The sequence below is a fragment of the Thalassophryne amazonica genome, chromosome 21 (assembly GCF_902500255.1).
Source record: "Thalassophryne amazonica chromosome 21, fThaAma1.1, whole genome shotgun sequence".
Classification (NCBI taxonomy): Eukaryota; Metazoa; Chordata; class Actinopteri; order Batrachoidiformes; family Batrachoididae; genus Thalassophryne; species Thalassophryne amazonica.
This window is the reverse complement of record NC_047123.1, coordinates 16,310,114-16,323,571: the sequence shown is the minus strand read 5'-3', so window position 1 is coordinate 16,323,571 and position 13,458 is coordinate 16,310,114. Positions and strand designations below refer to the sequence as shown.

The window sequence follows — 13,458 nt, the reverse complement described above, 5'->3', positions numbered from 1 at the left end:
ATTGATTGATTGATTTTGAGGTCTCTGTGAGACCAAACTGACATTGGTCTCCAGACCAGTCCATTCACCAAACTGTTGGCCTACCCAAAACAGGCTTTGGTCTTGGGTTTTCTCGATTTGGTCCAGTGATTTATGCACACTGTTAGTAGATCCGTTGTATGTTGCATTCCTCTGTGAATGACTGTCACAATGCACCACATACACAATAAAGAAAATGCACGTAATATAGGTTTTGTGGAAGTAATGTGAACACAGCTTATTTGGGATGCTGAAACATAGTGCATTTTTATAACGCCCAAATTTATATAACTGTATATAAAAAAATGTTTTGTGTGTGTTTTTGCTTTTAAGTAGATGGTAAATAATGTTGAGGTTATTAATTTCACTTTTGCACAAAAACTAGATAGTAATATTGGGTATTCTGGTAATGACTTTATGTTATAATGTTATAATAATAATGATGATATGTTGCAAATTTGCGACAACGGGCATACAGGTCAATTTGGTAAGTTGCATATTTGAGTCAGAGATTGTAGCATATATGCGACGATGGGCGTTAAAGGGTTAATGTCTACCTTTCTCGATTTGCACATGATGAGCCAAATCAGGTTCAATTGTTAGACCAGCTGTTGATTGGTTGAACACTCCTGACTGAGAAGAAGACATAATGCTACCAAACCATTAAGCCAGCCTCTCTGATGCTGCCTTGCCATTTTCTTCAAATTTTTCCGGGAATTTCTTCTTCAGCTACAAGGCTGCAGCACCATCATGGCATTGCATAGTGTAGACTATTTGTACACTATGGAGGTAGTAGATTATTTATGTACCATTGGACTACTACTAAATGTGTACAGAGTACACTACTATATTTGGCTGTAGCGTTAGTCCTATTTACACCTTGTTGCTTATGTCTAGATTCTGTAGCACAATGTGGTTGAGACAGGGTGCCCTGGACAGGATGCCAGTCCAACACAGGGTGGTTCCACAGCCAGGCCCATTAACCACTGACAGCCATATGGACTGGGACGCTCAGATGAAGTGCCTTTTTCAAGACATAGACTGGTAGCATGACTGGAAACTTACATATTGGTAGCCCAACTTATCTCACTGAGCTACCTGCTTTACCCCCTGACTAGACCAAATGTGCTGTACAAAGGGGCCCAGAGGAACAAGATTGGGAACCACTGCTTTAAATAGCTATACTTCCATTGCTACTTTCACCGTATCTGTCTAAGAAACGTCACAGTGTAGAATCATTATGGCACTCTTGACTGTTGCAATTTGAAATTGCCCTTCAGACTGTATTTTCCAGCAGGTGCTAACCGGTGTGTTTGTTTTGTTTGGCAGGATCAACACAGGTAGAGCACTCAGTAACTCTGCAGGCCAAACTTAGTTGGTCTCTTGGTTTCTCCTAACACACATGCCAGCTCCTTGTGGTCAACCCCTTTAAACACATGAGAGGGAAGGAACACAGACAAACCATGAAAAAGATATACATTGGCAAAACTGCCTTAAGAGTCCCCCGAAATGGCGGCAAACATCCCAAAAAGAGGTAAGAGCAATTTGATGAGCTGCCCATCCTCCACCCATCATCGTTTACCTGTTTGTCCATTCATCCACCCATGAGGTGTGTCCTCGCACCGCTTCATGCTGCCGTTCCCGAGCCGAGAACTCATGCTGCTTTGTCATCTCATCTCACCAGAATGAAAGTGCTCATTGTATCTGAGTCAGCTGGTGTTCACACAGGAGGTCACTACTGGGGGAGGTTTCATCCCTACAGCTACTTTACGCAAACTCGTCCTCTCTTCTATTATGTAACAAACACGTGAATTCCCGTGGTGATACCCGCCAGTCACAATGCCGCACTGAAATACCACGGAGTCAGCTAGGATGTTTATTCGCTCCCTTTAGAAAAGTAAACTGGTTCATCAACTGCAGTCTGTTTGAAAAATTTGTAATATAGTAGATCCTGCTTTAATAACATGTCAAATTTCAGATGCAGCACTTTGTAGCGCTTGGCCAAGAGAGCTGAGTGAGAGTTTGATTTCAATTGTACAAACTAAGTTGTTTAGGAGAAGGAAGTAGGGCTTGTAGTCCCGCTAGGAATTTCCATAGCTCCGCCTTAACTCCACTAATAAAATTTACATTTGCCATTCCATCGTCCACCATCTTCTGACTGATCTGGTCTTAGAACGCTGTTAGCCTCCGTAGCGGCCATGACATATTGCTATTGAGTAAGAAGCCACTGACATAACGTAACGTTGCTTTGGTATGCTAGCATGATTACTCAGTTTCAAACCCTCAAACATGAAGCCAAAATAACACTCCATCATGGCATCGTGGCAGGTTCAACGTCCTCATCAGAAAAGCTAAAAGAGTTGTTGCTAGGGTTTTACTTTGAAACATTTGAGACATTGGATTGCTTGCTATTTACTATGTGGAGTCCCAAATCAAGTCATCCAATCGTTTTCCAGCCAAATATGTAGCTGTAGATAACAATATTTGTAATTCGAATCCAAATATATTTGTTCTGCAAATCTGATTGGTTAATCGTTTGAGATTTCTGTCCATAAAATATAGCGTTGACGGTGGCAAAATATTTGACCATTTTGCATTTGATGTATTACTCCGCGCTCTGACCATGTTGCTAGGCAGCTGTCAATAATGGCGCTGTCAGCTGAGAGCGAGAGAAACTGGTGGAGCGACGACGATACCGAAATGGGTGAATTTAATCTATCATGTGAAAGTATGGATGTGGATTCTGATACAGAATTACCCAGATGACCAGATTAGAGAAATCTGTGGGTCTGCTCACAGAATTTCCAATTTGGCATGAAGGCGCTGTTGCTACGGTAAGCTTCGCCGACAGATGTAAATATTGCAATTACTGTTATGATAACCAATAAATACAATACTAACGGTGATTATTTGACGACTCGGGACCAGGAATCTAGCAAAATTTCCCTAAAACTACGGTCTGCGTAACAGTTTTTTCGAACTATATTATTACGCGTGTTTAGATGTAGCCTTCAGTGGTGAAGCGGTCTTTCACTGAAAACATGGATCCAGGTCGAATTACTTACAGAAAAATAAACCATGCAAACGATGGAACTGGATAGAATGGGAATAATCCCCTTGCATCTGATCATTTCCAGACGTTAATGCTGGATTTTATTGTCGCAAATATCCGTTTTACAGGCTCCGCTAACGTGTCGCCGTTACAACTCAGTTTGTGACTGTAACATCCAGAATTAACGTTCACAAATCATCAGACATAACAGGGTTATTCACTAATTACACTGTAGACTTTTAAAATAAATCATATGCACGCATTAATAATACCGATGTTAAACCATAAAACAGTATTTTAATGTCAGTTTCAGGTTCCTACTACATACAATATGTTAATTCACATATACAACACAACTAGATAAAAGTAACAGTAATGTTGGTTCAAAATCAAACCAACTACAGCTCCATCAAACCTTGCCCTAGAATTGCCCATGTTTTTTTGAATCATTTTCCAATTTTGTTAAGTAACCTAATTTGTGAATTATATATAGTCACTTGCTCTAATTGAGATTTTGTAGGCTAACGTCTGCAGGACATTTGCTACTTCAACTTTTTCTCAAAATAACTTCATTTTAGCAGTTCATTAGTTTATAATAAAATATAGAGTGTTCAATTAATATATATTGGACAAAACTTCCAAAGGAGAAAACATACGCCAATATATAAAGTAAGTAATTGTTGGGGAAAGTGTAGTGACACGGACCCACAACAGGGGGCACAAATGAACGGTCAATATATGAGCCAAAAGGTAACAATTTAATGTTGTGAATGTGCACAACGATTATACAGACAATCACAGAATCTGATTATAGTCAATTCACAAAGGTGACATGTGGGCAGGCTCGAGGATAGAAGACGTCTGTCCTGAGAAGAGCCGGAACCACACGATTTCCACCGCCACAGAACCCGGTGAATACTGGAGCCGCCAAGTCCCGAATTCCCAGGTGATCACCGTCCCCGACTGTCGGATCTGGTACTGCTGGCGAGGAGCACAAACAGTGAGATGTGGGTGTGTGCACACCCAGCAACAAAAACAGTCAGAAGGTGGAAAGTCACCTCCACCTCTAATCACACACATGTGCAGCTCCTGTTAAAGCACTTATCTGGAAGGAGTGAGAGGCGAAGACGTCGGCACTCTCATAAACCACCAATCAGCTGACAAGGCTCCACAGGAAAACGGCTGCAAACAGATCACACGTAAGTCACAGTTCTGACACAGCAGAGAATATTACCTTCACAGGTAGATGATATCTCGGCAATCAGGTGGAGATGACGTCCGGTCTTTATGGAGTGAGATGATGTAGAGCAGATGGGTGACAGCTGTCACTCATTATCTCTTGACAGCTGTCCTGGTTGTGTCCGTGGCGGAAGCGCCCTCTCGTGCCTGAAGCCCGCACTTCAGGCAGGGCGCCCTCTGGTGGTGGGCCAGCAGTACCTCCTCTTCTGGCGGCCCACGCAACAGGACCCCCCCTCAATGGGCGCCTCCTGGCGCCCCGACCAGGCTTGTCCGGGTGACGGCAGTAGAAATCGGCCAGGAGGGCCGGATCCAGGATGAAGCTCCTCTTCACCCAGGAGCGTTCTTTGGGTCCATACCCCTCCCAGTCCACCAAATACTGGAACCCCCGGCCCATCCGATGGACGTCCAGGAGCCGGCGCACCATCCAAGCCGGCTCCCCGTCGATGATCCGGGCAGGAGGCGGTGCCGGTCCGGGAGCACAGAGGGGCGAGGTGTGGTGAGGTTTGATCCTTGACACATGAAAGACTGGGTGGATCCGCAGTGAAGCCGGGAGTTGGAGCTTCACTGCGGCAGGACTGAGGATTTTGAGGATTCTGTATGGTCCAATATACCTGTCCTTGAGTTTCGGGGAGTCCACCTGGAGGGGGATGTCCTTCGTGGATAGCCACACCTCCTGCCCAGGCTGGTAAGCAGGGGCCGGGGATCGCCGGTGGTCCGCATGGGTCTTCGCCCTCGTCCGGGCCTTCAACAAGGCAGAACGGGCGGAGCGCCACACCCGACGGCACTTCCGCAGGTGGGCCTGGACCGAGGGCACACCGACCTCTCCCTCCACTATGGGAAACAATGGGGGCTGATACCCCAAACACACCTCAAACGGGGAGAGGCCGGTGGCAGAGGACACCTGGCTGTTATGCGCATACTCGATCCAGGCCAGATGTTCACTCCAGGCCGTCGGGTGTGCGGATGTCACACAGCGCAGGGCTTGCTCCAATTCCTGATTGGCCGGTTCTGCCTGTCCATTGGTCTGCGGGTGATACCCGGACGAGAGGCTCACAGTGGCCCCCAGTTCCCAGCAGAAGCTCCTCCAGACGTGTGAGGAGAACTGGGGACCACGATCAGAGACGATATCGGTAGGTATCCCATGCAGACGGACGACGTGGCGGACCAGGAGGTCTGCTGTCTCCTGGGCTGTTGGGAGCTTCGGGAGGGACACGAAGTGGGCCGCCTTGGAGAATCGGTCCACTATCGTGAAGATGGTGGTGTTGCCCTGGGACGGCGGGAGGCCCGTGATGAAATCCAGGCTGATATGGGACCAGGGGCGATGAGGCACAGGAAGCGGCTGGAGAAGTCCTTGGGACCTTTTGTGGTCTGCCTTGCCCCTGGCACAGGTGGTGCAGGCCTGGATGTACTCCAGGACGTCGGCCTCCATAGAGGCCCACCAGAAGCGCTGCCGGACAACTGCCACGGTCCTTCGCACACCTGGATGACAGGAGAGCTTGGAACCATGACAGAAGTCCAAGACTGCAGCTCTGGCCTCTGGTGGGACGTACAGACGATTCTTCGGACCAGTTCCGGGGTCCGGGCTCCGTGCCAGGGCCTCCCGGACGGTCTTCTCCACGTCCCAGGTGAGGGTGGCTACGATAGTGGACTCCGGAATGATGGGCTCCGGTGGATCCGACAGCACAGTTTTGACTTCGTCTTCGTGTACCCGGGACAAGGCATCCGATCTCTGGTTCTTGGTCCCGGGGCGATAGGTGATCTGGAAGTCAAAACGTCCGAAGAACAGTGACCAGCAGGCTTGCCTGGGGTTCAGCCGCCTGGCGGTCCTGATATACTCCAGGTTCCGATGGTCAGTGAAAACCGTGAACGGCACAGACGCTCCCTCCAACAGGTGTCTCCACTCCTCAAGAGCCTCTTTCACCGCAAGGAGTTCTCGATTGCCGACGTCATAGTTCCGTTCCGCGGGGGTCAACCTGCGAGAAAAGTAGGCACACGGGTGAAGAACCTTATCGGTCTCCCCGCTCTGGGATAGCACAGCTCCTATCCCTGAGTCAGAGGTGTCCACTTCAACCACAAACTGGCGGCTAGGGTCGGGCTGCACCAGAACTGGTGCAGACGAGAACCGGCGCTTCAACTCCTTGAACACGGCTTCGCACCGATCCGACCAGGTGAAGGGGACTTTTGGAGAGGTCAGGGCTGTCAGGGGGCTAACTACCTGACTGTAGCCCTTTATGAACCTCCTGTAGAAATTTGCAAAGCCGAGGAACTGTTGCAGCTTCCTACGGCTTGTTGGTTGGGGCCAGTCTCTCACCGCCGCAACCTTAGCCGGATCAGGGGCGACGGAGTTGGAGGAGATGATGAACCCCAGGAAGGACAAAGAGGTGCGGTTAAACTCACACTTCTCGCCCTTCACAAACAGCCGGTTCTCCAACAACCGCTGCAGGACCTGACGTACATGTCGGACATGGGTCTCAGGATCCGGAGAAAAGATGAGTATATCGTCCAGATATACCAAGACGAATTGGTGCAGGAAGTCCCGCAAGACGTCGTTAACCAAGGCTTGGAACATCGCGGGGGCGTTGGTGAGGCCAAACGGCATGACCAGGTACTCAAAGTGACCTAACGGGGTGTTAAATGCCGTCTTCCATTCGTCTCCCTTCCAGATCCGAACCAGGTGATACGCATTCCTAAGATCCAGCTTTGTAAAGATTTTGGCTCCATGCAGGGGGGTGAACACGGAATCTAACAACAGCAACGGGTATCGGTTGCGAACCGTGATTTCATTCAGCCCCCTGTAATCAATGCATGGACGGAGTCCGCCATCTTTCTTGCCCACAAAAAAGAAACCTGCACCCATCGGGGAGGTGGAGTTCCGGATCAGCCCGGCAGCTAATGAGTCCCGGATGTAGGTCTCCATTGATTTGCGCTCAGGTCGTGAGAGGTTGTACAGCCTGCTGGACGGGAACTCAACGCCTGGAATCAGATCAATGGCACAATCGTACGGACGGTGCGGGGGAAGGGCGCGAGTGCCAGATCCTTGCTGAAGACATCAGCAAGATCGTGGTACTCAACCGGCACCGCCGTCAGATTGGGAGGGACTTTGACCTCCTCCTTAGCATGTAAACCGGGAGGACCCGAGGATCCTAAACACGCCCGATGGCAGGTTTTGCTCCACTGAACCACCACCCCAGACGGCCAATCAATCCAGGGATTGTGTTTCAACATCCACGGGAAGCCCAAAATCACGCGGGAGGTAGAAGGAGTCACAAAAAACTTGATCTCCTCCCGATGATTCCCAGACACCACCAGAGTTACAGGTTGTGTCTTGTGCATGATTAAAGGGAGAAGGGTGCCATCTAGTGCCCGCACCTGCAATGGCGAAGGAAGCGCCACCAGAGGGAGCCCTACCTCCCTTGCCCATCTGCTGTCTAGCAGATTCCCTTCTGACCCCGTGTCCACCAGTGCTGGGGCTTGAAGGGTTAAATACCCACTCAGGATTGTAACTGGGAGTCGTGTGGCAATATGTGTGTGTCCCACGTGAATGTTATGACCCCCCCTTAGCCCAGTCTCTAAGGGCGGGTGTTGTCGTTTTGGCCGTTTGGGGCAGTTTTTCTGTATGTGCTCTTTTGAGCTGCAGAGAAAACACTCCCCGCGGACCAGCCTCCTCATTCTGTCAGTTGTTCTCATTTTGGCCCTGTGCGTCTCCCTAGCAACGTCAGCAGGGGGAGCTGTTGCCCCACGGAGCGCTGCGGCTGTGGAGCGTGGGGAGGGCGGAACCTTTTTGAACCCGGAAGGGAGAGGGACGGCGCGTGCCCGGCCACGTCCTTCGCCTCGCTCCCGACGGCGTTCCTCCAACCGATTGTCTAACCGTATAACGAGATCGATAAGCCCATCTAAATCTCACGGTTCTTCCTTAGCTACCAGGTGCTCCTTCAGGACCGACGACAGTCCGTTTATGAAGGCGGCGCGGAGCGCAACGTTATTCCAGCCGGACCTTGCAGCCGCGATACGGAAGTCGACTGCATATTCGGCTGCGCTCCGGCGCCCCTGTCGCATTGACAGCAGCACTGTTGAAGCGGTCTCTCCTCTGTTAGGGTGATCAAAAACAGTTCTGAGCTCCCTCACAAACCCAGTATAAGAGGCAAGGAGCCGTGAACTTTGTTCCCAAAGCACTGTAGCCCAAGCGCGTGCCTCACCTCGAAGCAAATTAATCACGTAAGCCACCTTGCTGGCATCAGACGCGTACATCACAGGACGTTGTGCAAAGACGAGCGAACACTGCATAAGAAAGTCCGCGCACGTCTCCACACAACCTCCGTACGGCTCTGGGGGGCTTATGTATGCTTCAGGGGATGGTGGGGGAGGTCGGTGAACGACCAGTGTATTCGGCACCGGGTCGGCAGGAGGAGGAGCTGCAGCTGCGCCCTGAGCGCGCGCTTCCACCTGTGCGGTGAGAGCCTCCATCCTGCGATTGAGGATGATGTGCTGCTCGGTCATCAGGTCCATCCGAGCGGTAAAGGCGGTGAGGATGTGCTGCAACCCACCAATCACGCCTCCAGCCGACGCCGGTGCACCCTGCTCTTCCATTGGCTGTCCAACAGATGGTTGACGCCCCTCGGGATCCATGACAATGGCCGAGATATCCTGTTGGGAAAAGTGTAGTGACACGGACCCACAACAGGGGGCGCAAATGAACGGTCAATATATGAGCCAAAAGGTAACAATTCAATGTTGTGAATGTGCACAACGATTATACAGACAATCACAGAATCTGATTATAGTCAATTCACAAAGGTGACGTGTGGGCAGGCTCGAGGATAGAAGACGTCTGTCCTGAGAAGAGCCGGAACCACACGATTTCCCCTGCCACAGAACCCGGTGAATACTGGAGCCGCCAAGTCCCGAATTCCCAGGTGATCACCGTCCCCGACTGTTGGATCTGGTACTGCTGGCGAGGAGCACAAACAGTGAGATGTGGGTGTGTGCACACCCAGCAACAAAAACAGTCAGAAGGTGGAAAGTCACCTCCACCTCTAATCACACACATGTGCAGCTCCTGTTAAAGCACTTATCTGGAAGGAGTGAGAGGCGAAGACGTCGGCACTCTCATAAACCACCAATCAGCTGACAAGGCTCCACAGGAAAACGGCTGCAAACAGATCACATGTAAGTCACAGTTCTGACACAGCAGAGAATATTACCTTCACAGGTAGATGATATCTTGGCAATCAGGTGGAGATGACATCCGGTCTTTATGGAGTGAGATGATGTAGAGCAGATGGGTGACAGCTGTCACTCATTATCTCTTGACAGCTGTCCCGGTTGTGTCCGTGGCGGCAGCGCCCTCTCGTGCCTGAAGCCCGCACTTCAGGCAGGGCGCCCTCTGGTGGTGGGCCAGCAGTACCTCCTCTTCTGGCGGCCCACACAACAGTAATATGATGTTGTATATTGATTCTGAACAGTTAGTTCTTTAGGATGTATGGAGAAATCTATTTCTTTTGTTCCAAGAAAGTGATTACTCTGTATTTGTTTGTTTGGTTGTGTCCGTTGCTTTCTGTTTGTAGACTTTAAGTCACAATTATCGGTTTATCTCATTTCTTTGAATCCGTGAAGCTAACAGGTGGACATATTATACATTTAAGTATTGCCCATACTGGCATTCAAGAGTTTTTACCCATGGTGGTTTAAAATTCGACTTTTTTTCCAGAAAAAGTGAGTTTTTAACATAATAGCAATATAGGATTGTGAAACTTTTATGTGAAAAAAATTATAGTTGTGACAAAAAAATCTTTTTCATTAAAAATCAAAGCCATTGTGGTTTGCTAAATGACTAGTGACAATAAAACAATAGTGTTTTGGTATTTGAAATATATATATATATTGCACACACACAACATCCATCACTGCTGTATAAAAGCATGAAAAAAGTGCACACATTGCACTCAGATTGGTCTTTTGTATACTAGAAGCCGAGTAGAAGCAGCTTGAACATTGTCATAGATATGTGATTCTTCAGAGCTCTATAACCCTGGGAGCCTGTACAAACATCATGATGATGCTATGCAATGTAATTTACTGTCATCGTGGCAATCCTTTGGAGGTGAGGAAGATCATCCCTTGATTGATTCTCAGACGGGATGGTGGATGTGAAGATGGCTGAACAGGCCCGGTCTTGACAAACACTGTTTCTTACAGATGTTACACGTGGTTGCTGTGGGAAACATCTTGCTCTCTTGCCTTCCTCTTTCTTCTCTCTGTTGTTCATCTGTATTTTTTTCAAATACTTCCACTCCTGTGTGGATCATTGCTCACCAGCTGGCATGATCACTTACTTGTTCTTGTCAGGTCTGACAGTTAATGGAGCAGTTCTTGAGGTTTTGCTTCAAGTGGTTCTTGTAGTGTTGCTTCTGTTCTCCTCTGGGCTGTTTTCCTTTGCTCAGTTGTGAGTTGATGATCTATTTGGGAATTCGGCCATCATCTGTCCTAATGATGTGACCCACCCACCGAAGCTGGTTCTTGATGATGACACACTCAATGCTCTGGAGCTTGTCTTCAGCCAGCATGCTGATGTTGGTATGGTAGTCTTCCCATCTGATTGGGAGGATACTCCTCAGGCAGCATTGGTGGAATCGCTCAAGGGTCTTCAGATGGTCCAGGTCCCCATACAGCAGGGTTGGCATAACAACAGCTTTGGTGATGACGATTTTCGTCTTGTGTTGAATGTCTCTGTTGTTGAAAACATGAGCGTGAAGTCGGCTGAAAGCACTTTCTGCACACTTGAGCTGGTGTTGGATCTCATCATCGATGTCGGCATTTGATTATACTTGGCTGCCCAAGCTGGTCACTTCTCCCAGGACCTGTCTATGCAGTTTCATAGCAGGAAGCTTTGGACTGACAATATTGGGTGAACCTTTGTATTCTTCAGTTTGATATGAAAACCAAGCTTGGTGTAATCTTCAGAGGTTTCACACACTTTCTGAAGACCTTCTTCCATAAAGGATGACAGGCAGGTTTCGTAGGCATACTGGAATTCGATGAGTGAAGTGGCTCTTAGTTGGCTCAGGCAGACGAGCTTTCTATCCATTCTGCACACAATGTCAATTAATGGTGGCACCTTGTCCTTGATCAGGTGGAGGGTTTAAGATTGAAGAGTGTAGGGGCGATGACACAGCCCTGCTTCCTCTTGATTTAGCATTGAAGGCTTCAGTTTTTGTGCCATTTACCAGAACTTTTGCAGGCATGTCATCATGGAGGAGCCTCAGGATTTTGATACATTTCTCTGGACAGCACGTTTTGCTCAGGACACGCTGTTGAATGCCTTTGTGAAGTCAATAAAGGTGATGTACAATGGTTGGTATTGCTCTCAACAGTTTTCTTGCAATTGGCGGACAATGAAGATCATGTCTGTTGTCCCTCTTGATGGTCAGAATCTACTTTGGATTTCAGGAGAATGTTTTGGTATTGGTCTCAGACTGTTGTAGGCAATCCATGCAAGAACCTTTTCTACAAGAGATTCTGTGATGGTTTCTACAGTCAGACTTGTCTCCTTTCCACTTGTAGATGGTGCCAATCATTGAGTCTCTTGGGTTTGCTGGCATTTCTTCTTGAGTCCACATTTTGATGATGAGTTAGTGCAGTTGGCGTTGAAGAAAGGACCTCAACGGGAATGTTGTCTTCCCGTTGAGGAATGTGCTTTGTTGTTGTTCCTGCCTTTAAGGGTGACAAGGGTTTCTTCGAGAGTTGGGTCTCGGCTGAGTTACATAATTCAAATGGGCCTAATGATTATCACTGTTACCAACTAGCATAAAATCGCTAATGTTTAAGATGTAGCAACTGGGGTAGTATGACATCAGATGTAATTGATTTTCTGTTTAACGGATTCCACAGCTTTCAAAAGAAATTTGGAGTATAATGGTGCTGTACCTCTATGGAGGCCATTTCCTCAGTATTGCAAAATGGTGTATTTGGCAATATTGAATCTTGAAAACATGTCTGCATTAAGTGTGGACTGACTCAATCTATTCCACAGCTTCCTGATTGCAGAAATATGTGCTAGTGTGTGAACAAAAAGAAAATTAATGATTTGAAAGTATTGAAAAGAACCCATGCTAGATGTTCCCTTTCAATCAGCTAACAGGCTCTCCAGGGTTTTTTTTAATTATATATATATATATATTTTATATATTTTATTATATAAAAAAAAGGCAAAACAGATAAAGAGGGGAAGGGAAAAGGGCGACATGACCACACATCCGTCCACTCCAGATTGAGTTATTGCCCTCCTTCCTCCATCTGCCCGTCAACACAGGCTCCATTAAGCCCAGCCGTGCACACTCAGATCCATCAGTGAAACACACATTTCCCCTTTACCCACTCACACTTGGCCTTTTATTAGATTGAAGCCCAGGTAATGCACATACTCCAAAAATAGTCTCGTATTACGTGAGGATCAGAGTTGTTCCAGAAATCTGAACCTTCAGAGTCTGTTTGCATGATGTATTACAGTTCATTGACTCATATTTCATTCCAGATTATTTTTGTGGTGGACCAACATCACTGTTGGTTGGGTTTCTCCAGCTTGAATGCTTGATCAAGTATAAAAAAGTTGCGCCCATGCTTGGATTCTTAATTAGGATGTGTGTTTTTCTGCTCCTCTCACCCTCTCATCTTGTTCTCATCAGTGGTTCAAGCTGCATTAAATATAAATAGAACCAGCAAAAACAAACATACATCCTCATTAGATGTTTCTCCCACCAAATCGTTTGCTCTGTGTGTGTGTGTGTGTGTGTGTGTGTGTGTGTGTGTGTGTGTGTGTGTGTGTATGCCCGCGCAGCTCACTGCTGGAGCAGAAAGAGGACCTACGAAAACGGCTTTCCTACACAACACACAAGTTGGACCTCCTGCAGAGTGAGTTTGACTCAACGCGGCAATATCTGGAGACGGAGCTGCGCCGCGCACAGGAGGAGCTGGACAAGTTCACTGATAAACTGCGCAGGTAGGCACGTTGTACAACACCAAGGACGCTAACCCGGCTAAGTTAAAGAGGAATGCTGACAATTTGTCAAGTTAGGGTAGAGTATACCACTTCTTGTTGAGTACCATGGAGAGGGTTCCTACGGAGGTCAATGCCAATTGTCTGTGAGGAGCTG

General features: G+C 47.9%; 1 protein-coding gene across 4 annotated transcripts in view; it reads left to right on the top strand.

The window, feature by feature from the left end:
* The window catches only part of si:dkey-174m14.3 (uncharacterized protein LOC563117 homolog), a 63,968-nt gene that overhangs the window by 20,397 nt on the left and 30,113 nt on the right, over positions 1 to 13,458 (top strand). For 3 of the 4 annotated variants that reach the window (XM_034162831.1, XM_034162829.1, XM_034162830.1), the window contains 2 exons: positions 1,348 to 1,552; positions 13,143 to 13,304. In XM_034162831.1, coding sequence (XP_034018722.1) covers positions 1,455 to 1,552; positions 13,143 to 13,304 — 260 coding nt within the window. In that variant the 5' untranslated portion in view covers positions 1,348 to 1,454. The remainder of the gene's footprint in view (positions 1 to 1,347; positions 1,553 to 13,142; positions 13,305 to 13,458) is intronic. The other variant, XM_034162833.1, reaches the window with a different exon arrangement.